At 45.4% G+C, this 18,196-nt stretch overlaps 1 protein-coding gene and 1 non-coding gene across 9 annotated transcripts in view; both read left to right on the top strand.

Moving 5' to 3' along the window:
* The window catches only part of CNOT1 (CCR4-NOT transcription complex subunit 1), a 106,641-nt gene that overhangs the window by 45,986 nt on the left and 42,459 nt on the right, over positions 1-18,196 (top strand). For 4 of the 8 annotated variants that reach the window (XM_056862945.1, XM_056862943.1, XM_056862941.1 and 1 more), the window contains exons 14-22: positions 707-826; positions 2,016-2,138; positions 2,546-2,697; positions 6,680-6,830; positions 7,865-8,066; positions 8,807-8,950; positions 14,266-14,390; positions 15,333-15,619; positions 17,977-18,055. In XM_056862945.1, the coding sequence (XP_056718923.1) occupies positions 707-826; positions 2,016-2,138; positions 2,546-2,697; positions 6,680-6,830; positions 7,865-8,066; positions 8,807-8,950; positions 14,266-14,390; positions 15,333-15,619; positions 17,977-18,055 (1,383 nt within the window). The remainder of the gene's footprint in view (positions 1-706; positions 827-2,015; positions 2,139-2,545; positions 2,698-6,679; positions 6,831-7,864; positions 8,067-8,806; positions 8,951-14,265; positions 14,391-15,332; positions 15,620-17,976; positions 18,056-18,196) is intronic. The other 4 variants (XM_056862946.1, XM_056862944.1, XM_056862940.1 and 1 more) reach the window with 2 other exon arrangements.
* Positions 7,138-7,273, top strand: LOC130489246 (small nucleolar RNA SNORA50). The gene has a single exon (XR_008933830.1). It is a non-coding gene; the product is annotated as a small nucleolar RNA SNORA50 (small nucleolar RNA).

The following is an 18,196-nucleotide window of genomic DNA, read 5'->3' as shown; positions in this document are numbered from 1 at the left end:
TTTTGACATGTGGCTAAGATGGGTAGTAAGAACTTGAGTGGCCTATTTTATCGGTACCATTCACCCCTTGAGGCTGCGGGTTTGAATCCCGTTCATCTCCACTTCGTGAGAGAGTTATCTGAGTGTTGGCCTGCATTCTTTCCGTGATGTTTCTTTCAGCTGTTGTGGGGAGAACGCAAGCAGGTCGCTGCATTCTCCTTGCTTTGCCTTCCCTCTCCAGACTATTGGTGACGGATTTGTGGTGCTCTGCATGCACCAAGCCAAGGAGTCTTGCTTCAGAGAAATGAAGGCAATGCCGTCGTCGTAGGTGTTGGGGCGGCTGGGCAGTCTCAATGCTCTTTGACCTCATTACTAGCTGGGGTTTGGAGACGCATGCCTGGCCTCTTGTGGGTCTTCACAGTAGTGGCTGGAAGGGCAGGGAGGCAAGAGAAGCTGCTGCAGGGTAGAGAAAGGACTGGGCCAAGCTGGGATGGGAGAATTGAAGGGACTTGGGGACAGGGGCAGGAAAAAAATAGAGTTGCGGGTGAAGAGGCTAAAACCCTCTTTCTGCCTCAACTCTTTAAATGGAATTTGATCTTTAACAACACTCAGCTTGCCTTCACAATGGGAGAGAGTGGCATCGGAGCTGCCCTGTGCCGTCAAAGACGCTCTTTTAAGAATTAGATCGCTTACTGGAGTCCTCAGATTCTGATGATGATTCCTTTAGGGCCAGTCTCCTTCAATTCGCCAGCTCATCATGCATGCGATGGCAGAATGGTACATGCGAGGGGAGCAGTACGACCAAGCCAAATTATCACGTATCCTAGATGTGGCCCAAGACTTGAAGGTGAGTCTGATTTTTATGTTTTTATTGAAGTGCGGGTGTGTTGACTTCAGTGTCGGCATTGGTGCAGTGCACCAGGATTCATGATTTGTCTGGAGTGGGAGAGACGAGGAAAGGGAAGCAATGCAAGGCCTATTGAAACTCTTAAGAGACCACGTGTGTCATGTCCAGCTTCTTCTGGACTTGTTGTTGCCAAATGAGTTTTAAGCAGTACACAGTCACCGACCGCATGTTTGCGTTTGCAAAACAATGGAGATAACTTGGCCCGAGATAATAGGAGTTTGGTTTCTGGAATTTTACTGCACTAAATCAGCTTTGTAGAGTGTAAGAAGTTCCAGAGTATCACTAAGTTGTTTCCATTTTTAATGACAATGAACACAGAGTTACTGTAATTTAACCTTCAGATTAAAATATTTTTTAAAAACTAGTTCAACTTGTAGTGGAGGGAGCACAATTTCAGCCGTGGTGTTGCTTTCTTGTTGAAAGCAAGCTACAGGTTGCTGTGTAGTGCTGGTGTTGGACAAGAGTGGCTATGTCCCCAAGCTCTGTGGCTTTATGACCCCCTGTTACGATCACTTACAAGCCCTACTGAAACGAATGGAGGTGCAAAGTAGCAGCTGTACACTTGCTGCATAGTATCTGTCACATTTATAGTACAAATATCCCTTCTCATGTGCAAGAAGTGTTTGAGTCTCCAGTGCTGGGAGTTAGGAGCTTGTGGCTCCTTGGGCAACCGAGGAGAGGGATTGGTCGGCCGCTGATTGGGTTAGGCAGTTTTCCAGCCGTATTTCTGTATGAAGGAGGACCAAAGCCTGGGTGGGCAAGGCTAGCTCAGCAACAGTGCTCACTGGGATAGATATGGACTGTACTTGGCGGGGTTGTGTTTTTGTTTTGTTTTTTTTGGCCCAGAGTGGTGGGCAGGAACTGAGGAGAATGGCCCATGCCGCTGATCAACCTCTGTCTCCTTGTTCGCTTTGTGGTCTTGGCTCTCTTCCCTCCCTCTACTTAGTCAGAGTGTAGATTTGGGGGGGGGAAGTCTGTGCATCCCCCGTAGCCTTGTTCCCGACTTTGTTCTCAGAGTGTGAAGATGTTAGGACAGAGAGGCATGGTGGTGGGAGAGTGGGGAGTGGGGGGCTAAGCAGAGCTTGGCCTTGATACTTTGACTAGCATTCTTCTAACTCTGTTTCTTCAGGCGTTGTCAATGCTGCTAAATGGTACTCCATTTGCCTTTGTTATTGACCTTGCTGCACTTGCCTCTCGACGGGAATACCTCAAACTAGACAAATGGCTCACAGATAAAATTCGAGAGCATGGGGTAAAGCAGGTTTTTCTTAATTATTTTTGCCTTTGTCTATTTTTTTGTTGTTTTTTGTTGTTTTGGGTGGTAATGGTTGTCCTGAAGTTTCAGCATGCACTTCTGGGTGTAAACATTTGAATTAATACTTAATGCTTTAGTATGTTGGATCCAACCAGTTTTTCTGCTGGTGGGAACGGAAGGAATATGATACCATCCTTGACCACCGAAAATGGCTGTGCAGGGGACTGTGGGGTCTGCATGTACTGAAACCATGTCGTATGAGACCTGTAGTAAGAAAGGGGCGTTGGGTGAGGCTGAGTGAAAAAAGCTGGCTGGATCCAACCCGTTACCTTTTAAACCTGTTTTTAAAATATCGGTAGGTTTGTGCAGCCAACTGAGACTTTATTTTTTTTTTCTTCCTGTAGGAACCTTTCATCCAAGCCTGTATGACTTTCTTAAAAAGAAGATGCCCCTCTATCTTGGGCGGCCTTGCCCCAGAGAAAGACCAGCCAAAAAGCGCTCAGCTTCCCCCAGAGACGTTGGCGACTATGCTGGCTTGCTTGCAAGCTTGTGCAGGGTAAGGAGATTATAATTTTAACTACCGGATATCTGCCAAGGAGCTAATGGTTAAGAAGGTAAAATATAAGCCAGGAGATTCACAGTTCACTTCTTTGCTGAAACTCTTGAGAATCAAGTTGGAGAATCAATATTGACATGTTTAGTTGGACGGGTGGCATCCACCCACCCCCCACATCCCTAGAAGCGAGATCTTTCCCATCACGTGCCCTTGACTGGAGGTTGAACCTGGGCCTTCTGTGTGCAGAGTGTGTGTTCTGCCATTGAGCCACAGCCCTGATAAGCCACTAGGCAGGACTTGAACTTGGTTCACAGGGTTGGCAAACTCACGAGCTGCCACTATGCTGGTGGTGCAACTGCTGAGAAGCATGAAATTGTGGTGCATGGATAGCTGTTGATTTGTGTTGATTCTGGCTCTCGCTTTTAAAACAGGACGCCTGAAGGACTGCCTCTTGTATTGTCCAGCTCGCCAATTAAGATCTGGCTTACAAGCCCTATTCTGTGTACCCCGCCCTTCAAAGGTGAGGTGGTTGGTGACTACAGACAGGGCATTTTCAGTAGTGGCATCTTGCTTTTGGAATGCCCTTTTCTTTGAGGCTCACCTGGCGTGTACGTTACTTTCATCTGGGTTCCAGGCCAAAACAGTTCGGTTCACCCAGGCTTTTAATGAAGGGGTTGATTCTTTTTTTTAAAAAAACTTTGTTTTAAGTTTATTTTATAACAAAAACAGCAACAAAATAAAAATACAACAACAGTAGGTTGAGATATGTTTCAGTACTTGGTTCCAATATATGTTCCAATATTGTACATCAGTACTTTTTACAGAAATCATACCATCTGTTGTATTCTCTTAGCAGAACTTAATAAATGAAAATCATACGGTAGTTTCGTGGGCATCGTATACTTCATGGTGCCCCCTTTTCCACATATTCTAGAAAAGGTAGCCATCTATTTTAAAAGTTTGTAGAGTAAAATAAGTTATTTGCTACTGAGTTGTGAAGATACCTTATCTGAAATTAGGAGGTTCCACACTTTCTCATACCACTGCCCAGTAGAAGGCATCTTTGCTTTTTTCCAGTACGAGGCAACCAGAAATTTTGCTGCCAGTAGCAGTATTGAAAGGGGTTGATTCTTTTTAACAGTATTTTAGTCCAAAAACTGTTACTTTAAGTTGAGTTGTCCGTGGTCTAAGTTTTTTTGTTTTTGTTGTGGTCTATGTTTTATGTTGGACTGGGGTTTTTAATGCAGGATTTTAATATCTCTTAATGTTTTCTTCTTATTTTTATTTTATAAGTTGCCTCAGGTAGGTTCCTGGAGAGGCAGCATAAAATTTTCTAAATAAATTCAGAAGCCATGAACATTGTGATTCTTTACCTGAATGTTATTTCAGTTTCACCAGTTGCTGGCTTGTGTATTAAATACTCTTGGCTGCCACGGTGCCCATAAGGCCAGTCCGGAAATGTCCAGAATCCTGAGACTTTAAACTGTGATGGGCCAAGACAGTTGCCTCACAATGTATAAAGAATTTGGCCACTTAAATGCCTTCTAAAAGTTGAGGCATCTCCAAATCTTCCAGTTTTACAGACAACTAGGATGTTTAGTGATAGCAGCCCCCCTAAAATGGTAAGATGTGTTTGTGAGACAAGTTGCTGAATAATGTCTATAATTCCAAACAGGTCCCAGCTGACAGTGTTCGAGCTTGAGTCCTTTAAACTCCAGGGGAAAAAAGGGGGGGGGAAATGACACACCAAGAACTAGGTCATAGGGAACTCTGCTTTAACAGGTGCCAGTTTATAGAGCTCACTTCCCTTTATTTCAAAATATCACATCTGCCAAGCCTAACCCCAGTCCTAAATCAGGTGACGTAACATTAGGGTCAGTACAGTGGGGAAGTTCTCTGACTCACACATGCAGATTACTTTTTCGCATTGATGAGTCAAGTGCAGTAACTTTAAAAATCTTTCCGTCAGAAAGCACATGAATTAGTTCAGAAGTTATGAACTATGACAGGGATGAAGTCAGAGCAGGGTTCTTTTCTGTTAAGGGAATAATGCTTTTTAATTGAATTTTTGATCCTCCTACACTTGATCCAAATCACAATTTCTGTTTCAGACATTACATTAGGTCGTGGCAGTTTTGTGATGCATTATAGTTACTGATTCCTTATAAATATGTGCATAAACCACAAATGTTGATTATATTAGAATGCTCAGCTCTGTTAGTTGGTGACAAAATGCTGAGAAGAGTTGATTTTTGTATACCCAATTTTCTCTAAGGAGTCTCAGACCGGTTTACAATCTCTTTCCCTTCCTCTCCCCACAACAGACACCTTGTGAGGTAGGTGGGGCTCAGAGTTCTGAGAGAACTGTGATTAGCCCAAGGTCACCCAGCTGGCTTCATGTGTAGGAGTGAGGAAACCAACCTGGTCCACCAGATTAGAGTCTGCCGCTCATGTGGAGGAGTGGAGAATCGAACCGGTTCTCCAGATTAGAGTCCATTGCTCCAAACCACCACTCTTAACCACTACACCACTCTGGCTCAGATTTCCAGCGTTCTTGGTGGACTGGGAAGGAATGGGGATGTGTGAACAATCTTAGATCGAAGTGTGTTGACTGCAGAATGGGACAGCACCACTTCGGGTCGAAACCCTGGCTTCCATTGTGGCTATGCTGAATTTCTGGCATCAGTAGGTCTCTTCACATTGATCTCCACCCAGTGAAGAGGCAATTACCAGCAGACACTTCAGTATCAGGCTCTACTTTCTGACCTCTTTTGAGCTCAGAGTGTTCATAAAGATGCCTGCCATTCACTTGCGGAATACATCCTATATTTGCATAACATTCTCATGCATTCTCCTGATCTGCCTGAAGGAATCCCAAGTTGTGACAACCATAGAATAATGCCGTTGTGAATTTATGGTGATTCAGAACAAGAGTGATCATACTCATAATACACAGGAGGCTAGAGGGTTCTGTTAGAGTGTTGGGACAAAGCTGGAATCTAGCTTCACACACGTTGTAGACGATATGTGTTCATCTGATGACTGGCCAAACTCCTGCCTGTGCAGGTCTGTTGTGATGTTGTGGTGACCTGGGTAAGGTTCCATGCCCAACTGTTTGTGAGACTTTGCTTCGCCTTTCAGGACCAAAACAACTCCATCTCCTGGAGAATGTTGAGTCGGAGACAAAATAGGCCCCCTTCTGGTTGCTGAAACGCAGACTCTTGACCACAGGTGCTTTACTGAGAGCACTGTAGTGCACCTTGATTATAATGGATGCTCATTTGGTGGTGGTGGAGATCTCTGATCTTGGGAAAGTGAAGAATTCACTGGATTGAGGCCCAGGGAGACCTTATCGAAAATTTGTGTGTGGTTCTTGGGCAAGCATTCTTGAATACATAATTGTGCTAAACTTCTAACTATTTATATTCTGTAGATGAATTGGCTTCCTAAACAACAACGAACACTATGTATAGAACACAATATACAACACTAAGCAACAAAAAGATCAAAATACAGCAATAATCTTAGCCCTGCAAACACATTACCTCCAAACAGAGGGCTGGATACAGACTAAATTGGCGGTTCCTGCCAATACCCCTTTCATGACGTTCCTCAAGTTCCCTTATTCCCAGGAGCAGTATTTTGTGTCAATCAGTGGCCTGTGTTGGGTGGGGGGGAATTCCATTCCATTTATAGGAAATTTAGTCTGGATCCAACCCTGAAACACTTCACACCCAGTATATAACAAATGATCAGTAGACAAAAAGTTCAGTCAGCGAGGGATGGAGCGAGGGGTGATAGTTTTTCCTACCTGTACAGTGCTGGTCTGGGAGGGCGAGCAGTTCCTCCCTTGTTGAAGTTGGCGGATTGACCCTACTTTCCAACCAGGAGGTGGTATTGTGTGGAATGTAAAAACTGTTCTTCAGACACCACGAAGAATGCTTATGTACCATAAGTAAATATTTCTTTTTCCCCCCCTTAGAAGTGTCTCACAAGAGCTTTCGGAAACTATTCTCACGATGGTAGCCAACTGCAGCAACGTCATGAACAAAGCTAGGCAGCCACCGCCTGGAGTTATGCCCAAAGGACGTCCGCCCAGCACTAGCAGCCTGGACGCCATCTCTCCTGTACAGGTACAGGCAGGTGGTGGCAGCATAGTGGTGGGAGGTGCCTCCTACATCTCTGCAACCCAAGTACCTTTTGTATACAGATCCTAAATAGAAAATGCATGAAATGATACATACTTTCTATTTAAATACCATGTCGACTTTCTTCCCAAATGTTAACTAGAAGTTAGTAAAGAGTGTTTACAAAACGGTAAAGTTAGTTTCAGCTGTCTTGGAGCTGAAGCTTAAGTGGTCGGGAGTAGTAAACCCAGGTTAGTTCATAGCATACTAAACATACATTCTTTATATATGTGAATGTTAGACTTTGAGGCTTAAGCACTGCCTTTGAACCTGATGTGTCTTGTTTGTAGCTTCTCGGGCCAAGCAACAGTGCTAAAGCATAAGGACTTGTTATAACTGGGGCGCTTCAGCTCTCAACTGAACTGCTCTTTTAAGAACAAGGTACATTTCAGTTACTCCCTGCAACTGAACTACCCCCTTCCTCTTCCAGGGAGACTTGCTTTAGCAAATATAGTCAGATTAGGATTTAATGGCTTTGTATTCTTTCTAAGGATTCATCAGCCCCATTCTGCAAACTGCAGATTTAATGCAGCAGTATTCAACAGTAGAAGGAAAGTGTGGCTGAGAATAACTAGAGTGGTAGCCAGTACTGGTAGCAAAACCCTTTTCAGGCTGGATCATTGAGGGTTTTTTTTTTTTTCATTGTCAAGATTATGGCCAAGCTGTTGTACCACTGGGAGTAAGTCGTAGACTCCTGAGCAGATGTTGTACAGCTAAGCATTTGCATAGTATCCTTATCAGATTAGTATTGTGCAATACAACTCAGAAGTTGTATGATGCCATTTCACTTACTCTTAAAATGTGTATAGAAATACGTTGCCTTATGTAAATCATGACCCAAAAATGTATAGGCTGGATGTGCAGTTATGATAGGTAAATTATTAGATTTTATGGGACTGATCTTAATAAAGCTGTCAACCAGTAAATTGTTGTGGAAAATATCAAGTTATGGCTTTTCTTGACATGAATTTTGTCCTCAGATCGACCCGCTTGCTGGGATGGCATCTCTTAGTTTAGGTGGTTCAGCTGTTCCGCATACCCAGAGTATGCCTGGTTTCCCTCCAAACCTGGGTTCAGCCTTTAGTACTCCTCAGTCACCAGCAAAAGCATTTCCTCCACTTTCTACGCAAAACCAGAACACACCGTTTAGTGGGATTGGTGGACTCTCATCACAGCTTCCAGGTACTGTTGCATAAGGGGACTGGTGCTCATGAAAAGAACACTGCTAGTCTTAGTCCTGTCCAGGGGACCAATGTTCTTACTTTCTCATTTGTCACTGTGTCCTTTATGCAAGTTACTGAATATTTTGTGCAATGTTATATTGCTGTATTTTAACATATAAATGGGTGGATGCCATGCCAACACAAAAGCAGCAAAACCAAGCCACCTGCAGGAAAGTGGGAGAGTCTAAATATTCTGGGGACATCAGTCTACACAGAAAAGTATGACTTAGTAAATAAACCAGGTGAGGTGGGAGGTGGGCTGCACTGAAAAAACAGGCTGATGAGGACTCAATATGCCCTAGAAGCATGGAATTTTGAGAGCAGCTGAGTTAGGTAAAGGGAAAACAGTGAGGGAGAGAGGAAGTCAACCTGTTCAAAGCTCATAGAATACCTGGAGGGAAGGGGTGAGATGTCCATCTTGTTTCTTCCTCCTGCAGTTAAATCATAGCCACCCTCCCCCACTTCCATTTCTGCTATTTAAAAGGAATCCTCAGTCTGGCATAATTACTGCCCTGTAGGTTTGCTTCTGATATTCAGCACTGTGATGGTTAGGGTGGTTGAACAATTCTACCCTGTAAAATGGACAGTCGTTGTCTATCTAGCACATCATCCCATTGACCCGTGTTCGTTTGTGGGGTATAAAAAAAGTGAACGTCTGCACCTGCACAAATGAGACAATTATTTTATGTTTGTCCTCAGTTGGTGGTCTTACAACAAGTAGTCTGGGTATAGGAACTGGGGCCCTCGGCCTCCCTGCGGTGAATAATGACCCCTTTGTGCCAAGGAAACTGAGCACATCAGGATTGAACCAGCCTACGTTCCAGCAGAGTAAGATGAAACCTTGTAAGTGGTAGTGTTGTCTGATTGTGAAGTGTGACTGTGGCGGTGTTTAGCAAATCTGGGTGTCTCTCCCTCCTCCCTGCTCTGAGAGTGAGGTCACCAGCTTCAGCCTGTGTGGTATCTGCTTCTTTTATTGTTTCCCGTTAGTCCCACTTTTCCTTTGGGGGAACTCCCAAGTGTCCTAGATGGGGCTTCCAGCATCCCATCTTGGGGCTAACCAGAGTGAAACCTGCCTAGGCATAACAAGATGGGATTAGGAATACATCCAGCACAGCAGCTCGGACTAGTTCTAAATTTATTTCATATCCAAAAGCAAGCCGGCTGAATCAAGTGGTTTACCATGATGCTTGAGCAATTGCTTTTGTAGCAATACAGGGCAGAATTTGACAGCAGTATTTGCTATCAATCTGCTCTGATTGCTAGTGAAGAAGTCCCTCAGGTTGATGGCTGGTAGGTCCCCACCCCCTTATTTATTTATTTTTTCAGTTTAATACCCTGCTCTCGCTGGCCCAAACCGGGCTCAGAGCGGCTTACAATAAAATAGCATCCCATTTAGTTCTGCTTGCATAAACACCACTGCTGTGCGAGAGAGGAGGAGAGCCAGGCCTGGTTCTCCCAGCCTTCCCTCTGTTCACCCTTTGATAACAGCTTTGTATACTGGAATGTGGCATGTAGTGGTTGTGGGAAGAGTGTTGCATCCCCTGTTCTGCAACCTGCCCTTGGTATTAGAGAAGCATAAAATTACATCAGTTTCCCCCCATGTCTTGACCAAATGCTAGTGTTCTCCAGAGAGAGAACACGCTGCTTGTACATCTTTTTTCCTTCTTCCTTTTTGAATGGAATGTGTATTTTGTATATGTATGTATTCTAGAAACCATTTGATTTAGCTTACCAGGAAGAGAGAACAGTTAAAATTAGAATAATGGTATGTAAGTTTTGAGAAGGGCTGTGGCTCAGTGGTAGAGTATCTGCTTGGCACACAAAGAAGTCCTAAGTCCGTGTTGGCGAACCTATGGCACGCGTGCCGCTGTTGACACGCGGAGCCTTCTCTGTGGGCACACGCAGGTCTGCCTTGGAGTGGCTCGCTGCGGTTGTGTGAGAGGGCAGGGCGCACGGCAGCAACGTCCGCCCCCTCCTGAGCCTCCCGTCCTGCACTTCCAGGGCTTCAAAAGGCCTCCCCGGTCGGCGTCTGGGCCCCTCCCTCTCTCTCAGCTGTTTGTCGGCTCCTGCTTGCCTCTCCGGCCGCCTCGCCCTCCACCTATGCGGACCTGCTGCAGCCGCCGCGTCCTTCGCGGCCGGGTCAATCCGATTCTCCTTTCTTTCCCCCCTCCCCCCCCCCAACCTCCCATTCATTCTTTCTTTCTTTCTTTCTTCCTCCCTCCCCTTTCTGTCCCTGCTCCATTCCCGGCGGCTGCCCGCGCCCCTCCCGCCAAGATTTCCTTGCCCGATCTCCCCCCCATCTCCTTGCCCGATTCTCGCCCCCCCATGCATGCATGCACACGCATGTTCAGCCCGCAGCCTGCGTTTCTCTGTCTCTCTCTTCCCCCCTCCACCCTTTGCATCCCCCGCCTCCATTCCAGGATTCAGGCGCTCGACCCCTGCCCCTCCCCTCCCCCCACCGCCTTTCTCTGTCTCGCTGCTCCCCTCCCTCTCTGCTCCTCCGGGCCCCTCCACCATCCATTTTCCTCCTCACCCCTTCCCTTTTCTCCACCCTCTCCATCTGCCTGCCTCCGCGCTCCCCCCCCCCCACATCTGGGTCTCCCAAGATGCGCTCTCATCCACACATGCTCCTGGCTCGCCTGGCCTCCCCTGTTCCCTTCTCCCTGGTATACTCCTCCCCCCTTTTCGTTTCTCCCCATCAGCTTCCAGATGCCCAGGGGCACTTTCTAGCTGCCCCCCCCCCCAGTTTCTCCTTCCTGCCCTCCTGCCTTCCCCCTTTCTCTATAGCAGCTTGGGCAGTTTCCTACTTGGTGTTGAGAGCCGATTCCTCTGGGGCAGCAGGAAGGGAGAGAGGGGAAACAGGCAAAGGCCTGGCCTAGGGGTGCTGAGGCAATGCTTGGGGGGCACGGGATGGGGCTGGGGAGTTTGGGAGCTCGTTCTCAAAGGAGAGAGGGGCTGGGGCTTTGGGGCTTCCCTTCTGAAGCAGACATGGGGGGGTGACCCTTGGCGGGCAAGGAGCAAATCCCTTTTGCTGGGAAGATTTGGTGTGTGTGGGGGGTGACTTTTGGTCTGAGAAGGGAAAGGGTGCATTCACCCTAGATCGGTTTCAGAAAGGGAAATGCACTTGGGGGGCTCTAGGAGAGGCCATGGCTCAGTGGTAGAGCCTCTGCTTGGCATGCAGAAGGTCCCAGGTTGAATCCCTGGCATCTCCAGTTAAAGGGACTGGGCAAGGAGGCGATGTGAAAGACCTCAGCCTGAGACCCTGGAGAGCCGCTGCCGGTCTACTGACTTTGATAGACCAAGGGTCTGGTTCAGTATAAGGCAGCTTCATGTGTTCATGTGTTCCTTTCCTGGCCGTGATGCTGGGTCCTCCTGGGCTGCCGCGGTCGGCGGGGCATTCAGCTTCGTCCCTTTGGCTGGTGACTCCCGGGGTTCCTGCCCGTCACACTGCTAGCCCTTCAGTGTTGTGTAGGAGGGTCTGGCCAGGGCTGGCAACTTCCAGGTGAGGCCTGGAGATGTCCTGGAAATACAACAGATCTCTTCATGTATACCCTGCCGTTCTCTGCTGTGGGGATCAAAGCAGCTTGCATCATTCTCCTGGCCTCCTTTTTATCCTCACATCAACCCTGTTATCACATTGCCCAGTGGTTGCTGCCAGGCCTGGCCCCAATGAGTCCTACCTCAAAGGTCAAAACAGCCCTGCACTGCAGCAGCCGTCTGCATACCATGCCTCCTAATATAGCACCAATTCCTACAGAAAGTCAAATGTCAGGCTGAGAAAGTAAGAATGCCGAATAAGCAAGTATATTTTTCAAAATGAAAGATTCCTGCATTTATTGAATTGCTGCATGTCAAAATTCATGCTGCTAGCTTAGAAACACTCAAGTGAGTCTCTGCAGAGATAGGGTACAGTCCTAAGGCTAAAGGGGACTTCTGCACGGGGATGGGGGGAGATAAGACACACAACAGCAAAAATCACATTAATTATTCAAAAGCATGCCAAATGCAAACTTTTACCTTTCAATAAAAAGTTGTTTGTATCATTGAAAGCTCTGTTATTGTGTTTGTCTTTTAAGGCAAAAGATGTTAATGTATGAGTTGTTTTTTCTAAACTAAAACCTCAGTGGTTCTGGTAGGTTATCCGGGCTGTGTAACCGTGGTCTTGGAATTTTCTTTCCTGACGTTTCGCCAGCAACTGTGGCAGGCATCTTCAGAGGAGTAACACTGAAGGACAGTGTCTCTCAGTGTCAAGGGTGTAGGAAGAGTAATATATAGTCAGAAAGGGGTTGGGTTTGAGCTGAGTATTGTCCTGCAATACTCAGCTCAGAATGAATAAGGCTTGGCTTCCTGTTCTAAAAAACCTCCAGACTAACAAAGACAACATTCAACAATAGCCATGCAGATTAGTTTTGGATTACACACATTAACAGATCACTTCAGGATACAATGGTTCCATATTAACATACCATACCATCATTAGCACATTATCTTGATACTTACAGGACAATGATTAGCACATTACTTTTGCAGGACAATACTCAGCTCAAACCCAACCCCTTTCTGACTATATATTACTCTTCCTACACCCTTGACACTAAGAGACACTGTCCTTCAGGGTTACTCCTCTGAAGATGCCTGCCACAGTTGCTGGCGAAACGTCAGGAAAGAAAATTCCAAGACCATGGTTACACAGCCCGGATAACCTACAAGAACCAATGAACTCTGACCGTGAAAGCCTTCGACAATATTTTAAAACCTCAGTATTCAGGTTAAATTGCCGTATTGGCACTTTGCAATAAATAACTGGGTTTTGGGATGGAGTTTGGGCACTCGGTCTCTAAAAGGTTCGCCATCACTGTCCTAGGTTTAGTCACCAGCACCTGCAGCTAAAAGCATCAGGTAGTAGTTGATGTAACAGACTACCTGAGATCCTGGTGGGCTGTTGCCAGCCTGAGTAGACAGTACTGACCTTGATGGACCAGGGTATAAGTCAGATTCATGATTTCTACTAAGAACATATTAATATTCTCAGAATTGACACTAGCATTTTAAATTAAACTAAGTGAGAAGACAGCATTAGGCTCTAAAACAGAGTTGAGGTTGATTTCTTTGTTATAATTACTGTTGACACACATAGCGTATTAAAATGCACATGACAACTTTTACTGAAACCTTGCCATCATCTGGGAGGTGGACCACTTTTGTTCTGGTGAGAGCCAGCGTGGTGTAGTGGTTAAGAGCAGTGGATTCTAATCTGGAGAACCGGTTTTGCTTCCCCACTCCTCTACATGAGCGGCGGACTCTAATCTGGTGAACCGGGTTGCTTTCCCACTCCTACGCATGAAGCCAGCTGGGTGACCCAAGGTCTGATGTAAATGCTGTAGTCCAAACCAACTCTACCACTTTCCACGATTTTTCAGGGTTTGGATTTTATTGCTAATGAGTGTGCTAAGCTTTCTTGGGTGGAGAAGAGAGAGATTGTAGCATGATAGTGATGCATTAAGCAGTAACTTCTCTGGACGTGGTTGTCAGAGAAGGCTCCTGAGGATACATTTTGTGGCAGTTGGTGTAAACTGTAGGTGTGAAAATACTCAACTGTGGCACGAGGGTGCTTTGGCTCAGCAAAGGTTCCACGTGTATGGGATGCTGGATGTGTGGCGTGAGGAGTCTAAGGGAGAGGGGAGTCTGTGGGAGATGAGCCATAAACTTAGAATACTCAGACCTTATCACTGCTGTGTTTTCAGGGGGGGGGCAACTAGTGTTCTCATTCTGCAAGGTCTCATTTTAGCTCTGCTCATTGCAATTCAGAACTTGAATTCAAAACAATTCGACCAATAAACCCAGCAACAGTGGATTCTGATCCCGTTCTTGTCCTGAAGTTGTATGAAAGTGTGTCTGCATGTTTGTGTTCAGCATGCTGTGTGCATACGTGCTGTGTTCAGCAAAATGGGCTGGGCCCATTTTGATACTCCTCTTTTACGGCCCACGAGACTTGCTTTCCCGATGTGCAGAGTTGTCCCCAGTAAAATACACAGTATCTTGTCCATCACTTGACCCAACATAAACTGGTTTCCGATCCCTTGCGGTTGTGGAATAAACATTTTTTCCTGGCATTTCATGGATTTATTTGTGACCCTTTTCCTCCTTCTTTCCAACAGCTGACTTATCTCAGGTATGGCCAGAGGCAAATCAGCACTTTAGCAAAGAGATTGATGATGAAGCCAACAGTTACTTTCAACGCATTTATAATCACCCTCCACATCCAACTATGTCTGTAGATGAGGTGAGCTTTGAAGAGCTGGTGTGTTGCCCCTGCACATTTGCTTTCCTCCTTCCCTGGCTGTTTTCCCTTTGTGGCATTCTTGTCAATCTTGTGCAGAGTTTGGGACAACAGGTGCTTGCAACATTGCTTTTTGTTTGGTTGCAGTAGAAGGGAAAATTTAAATTTAAAGCTCCAAAATGTATGCCCATACTGTTGCAGACTACTAATGTGCAAGTGAAAATTGGATATTTTTAAGTTGCGTCCAGTGGAAAGGGAACTACTGTGTTTCAAAAGACAGAACCAAGCAAATTTCACACAGCTTTTGTAATTCAGTATTGGATGTCGAGGCATTTAGGGGTACATTGGCTAAAACAGCATTGGTATCTTTAAAAAAAAAATCCCTATTGCACTGAAAGCTACCGGCAAAAGTTTCACTTTTACCATGCAGCCTCTTTTGGGGGGGAGCAGTTCTTTAGGGGTTTTCTAAAATAGCATGCTATTTGGCAGAGGAGTACATTTGCTAAGCTTTAGATGTCAGGATGATTTGGTAATATGCAGTAAATGGAACCAAATCACCATCTATTTTTTTAAAGTTCATCTTTCACTCATTTATGGATTATTAGGAAGTATTATTTTAATATTCTGCATTTCCGAAATAGCCAGACAATTCTTGTGATATAAAGACGTTTTTCTAGGGTAGCAAATCTACATGAGACCTGCTTAGACTCACAGCAGTATTTTTGCTATTCCATAAACGCCTTTGTATTGAAATGTCCAGACATTTTAAATTTGCTTCATATGGTTAAATTCAAAAGAGAGACTTCAGATTTTTTTCCCTTTCCTGGCAAACCATGTACCTGGCTTTCCCAGTGAATGTGACGCTGTGCGATTGCTTTTAGTTCCTTCTTGTTGGAAGGATTGAGTGAAAACGAGTCTCTTCGTAACATTCTGATTTCTTTGCAGGTGTTAGAAATGCTGCAGAGGTTTAAAGACTCCAACATTAAACGGGAACGTGAAGTATTTAACTGTATGCTGAGGAACTTGTTTGAGGAGTACCGCTTTTTCCCCCAGTACCCAGATAAAGAGCTACATATAACAGCCTGCCTGTTTGGTGGGATAATAGAGAAAGGACTGGTTACATATATGGCCCTGGGCCTGGCCTTGCGCTATGTTCTTGAAGCCTTACGAAAGCCTTTTGCATCCAAAATGTACTATTTTGGTATTGCTGCACTAGATAGATTTAAAAATAGGTGAGTGTCTTTTTATAATATTTCCAGAAATATGTGTGTGTGTGTTGGGGGGTGTCTAACTTGTGTGCCTTTGTCAACTGTGTGTAGTATAGCAGTGTAGGGTTAATGATACATTCCTGTTCTTGAGTGTATCCCACAAAAGAGGCACAAATTAAATAGAAAATTGAATTAAAGGGAATGCAGAATTTAATATGACTACTTAGGTGGCCTGACAAAAAATTACTGCTGGATATGTCTTGAACTAAGTTATCAGGTGATGGACACTGTCCCATTGCTTCTTAAGTGGAGAGATTGCTGATCCAAGTTACTACACATAAAAAAAGCATGAGCCAGCCACAGTCCCATTAGTATCAGCGGAAGGAGTATCTTTTCCACTGAAATCAGTAGGACTTCAGTACTGCTTAATTTTGGCTGGCTTGCAGCTGAAATTTCTGGGGTACATAAATTGGCACTCCCAGGTACACTACAGCTGAAACGAGCATCCATTTTACAAGGCTTCCTAGTCCTCCTGAAACGAATAGGCTAAGCTTACCTGGTGCCACCATGGCATAGTTCATTCATAGGTCAATAATTCATTTATAGGTCATTCATTCATAGGGTCACACCATTCATAAGTCAGAAGCGACTTGGTGGACCTTAACACACACACAACCAGCCTGATTCTGTGTCCCTCTTCCCAAAAGCTCTGGGGCCCTGTCTATTCCCATGTCCCATTAGTCAATTTCCTCTCCTTTCTGTCCTGCTACTGCTGTTACTTTTCCTCTTAGGGCTGGTGTTCCTTTCGGCCACTCCAACACTTCCGCTGACTCTAGGATCTGATCCCTTCCAGTGGCTGTAGGCAGTCAGAGCACTATTTCCTCCTTTACAGATTTAACTGTGGGCTGGGAGAACATATCCAGCTGCACAGCCATGTGGGAGAACCTGTATTCAGGACACATTGATGTATTGTGTGTGTTCAAGATAATTTTCCAAAATGCTATTCATTTTAAATGAAGGCTCAGAATTCTAACCTGTATTTTGGCCACTGGGACAAAATTAAACTTTGAAAACTCTGTATCCATATATTACATAGCTGTTCTCTCTTCTATCACACTACCATTTTCCTGTTTGGTATCCAGACAACATTCTGCAGGGACGACTGTTCAAATAGTTTTGTAGCTTTTGAGAGCCAGCATGGTGTAGTGGTTAAGAGCAGCTGATTCTAATCTGGAGAACCAGGTTTGATTCCTTGCTCCTCCACATGAGCTGCAGACTCTAATCTGGTTCTCCAGATTAGATTCCCTGCTCCTCCACATGCAGCCTGCTGGTGATCTTGGCTAGTCATAGTTCTCTCCAAACTCAGCCCCACCTACCTCACAAGGTGCCTGTTGTGTGTGTGTGTGGGAGGAGTGAGGCGATTCTAAGCCGCTTTGAGACTCCTTTTAGTAGAGAAAAGTGAGGTTTAAAAACCTACTCTTTACAGCAATCCAGCTTGGTCAAAAATCAAGCAGGCCAATTGGGTCTGCATTCCTATGCACACGTGGCACTAAACATCAGTGAACATAGTGCTTTCCGTTTCCAGATAAACATGCATAGGATTGGGGTTACGTATTTGCAGTGTATCAACAAAAACTGCTCTTTTCCGTCTGCAAAGTATACGCAGCAGCCTAACATTGGAAGTTCAGTACAGACACTCTTAACGACTCACGGAGGGTCCTAACATCAGGCTGCCTTAGTCGCATTTTAAACACACACTGGGATCTAGAGCTTGGCTGTATGACTCAGTTCTGCTGGTTGCGTTCTATGCATACACTGGCTCTGACATGCGGAATGCTTTGCGTAAATGATTTGCGGGCTGGGATGGAGGAGGAGGAAACAGGAAGGTTAAAAAAAAAGTGTGCAGGAGTAGGAAACAGCCTTGCATGAGGTCAGGGGAACTCAACTGCATTGAGCACATCTGCCCTAGAACCCTGTGAAAGGGCTCCAACGTTTGCTTTAGCAACCATGAGGACTAGGCGCATTTTTAAAAAAAAACTGATTATGTGTTACATAGGTAGAATTGGGCTACCTGTGTGCGGCCTCTATTTCAGTATTGCTTTCGTGGGGGGGCTTCCATTGAAACAAACAATGGGTATCCATAGCCACAGTGCTGGTGGATTGGGCCCAAGGTAGATGCCATGTTTTTTGTGGATCCAGATAATTCCAGATAGCAAATTCAAAGGCTGTAATTGTGTCTTGGTTACTACGGCTGGAGCTCCAGCCCCCCCCCCCCCCAGTAAGTATGGTAGATTAACCACTGTTTCGTTGTGGTAGGTCTTGATTCAGGATGTTTGTTTCATTTTTTCCCTTTTACTAATGGATAGTTTTGCTGTTGACAGATTGAAGGACTATCCCCAGTATTGTCAGCACTTGGCTTCTATTAGTCACTTTATACAGTTCCCTCATCACCTGCAGGAGGTGAGTGTTTAAAAGGTCACGGGAAGTGAACCAGAAAGGGAAGGAGGTGGGACCAGGGAGGGGAGAGAGGAGAACCGCAATGTTGAGAACCGCCGTGTTAGGCATCTGTGTCTGTTGAAGTGCCTCAACGTCCCATCACCG

Source organism: Euleptes europaea, chromosome 17, assembly GCF_029931775.1.
Source record: "Euleptes europaea isolate rEulEur1 chromosome 17, rEulEur1.hap1, whole genome shotgun sequence".
Taxonomy (NCBI): Eukaryota; Metazoa; Chordata; class Lepidosauria; order Squamata; family Sphaerodactylidae; genus Euleptes; species Euleptes europaea.
Note: the sequence above shows the minus strand (reverse complement) of the source record. Positions and strands in the feature narration are given on the sequence as shown.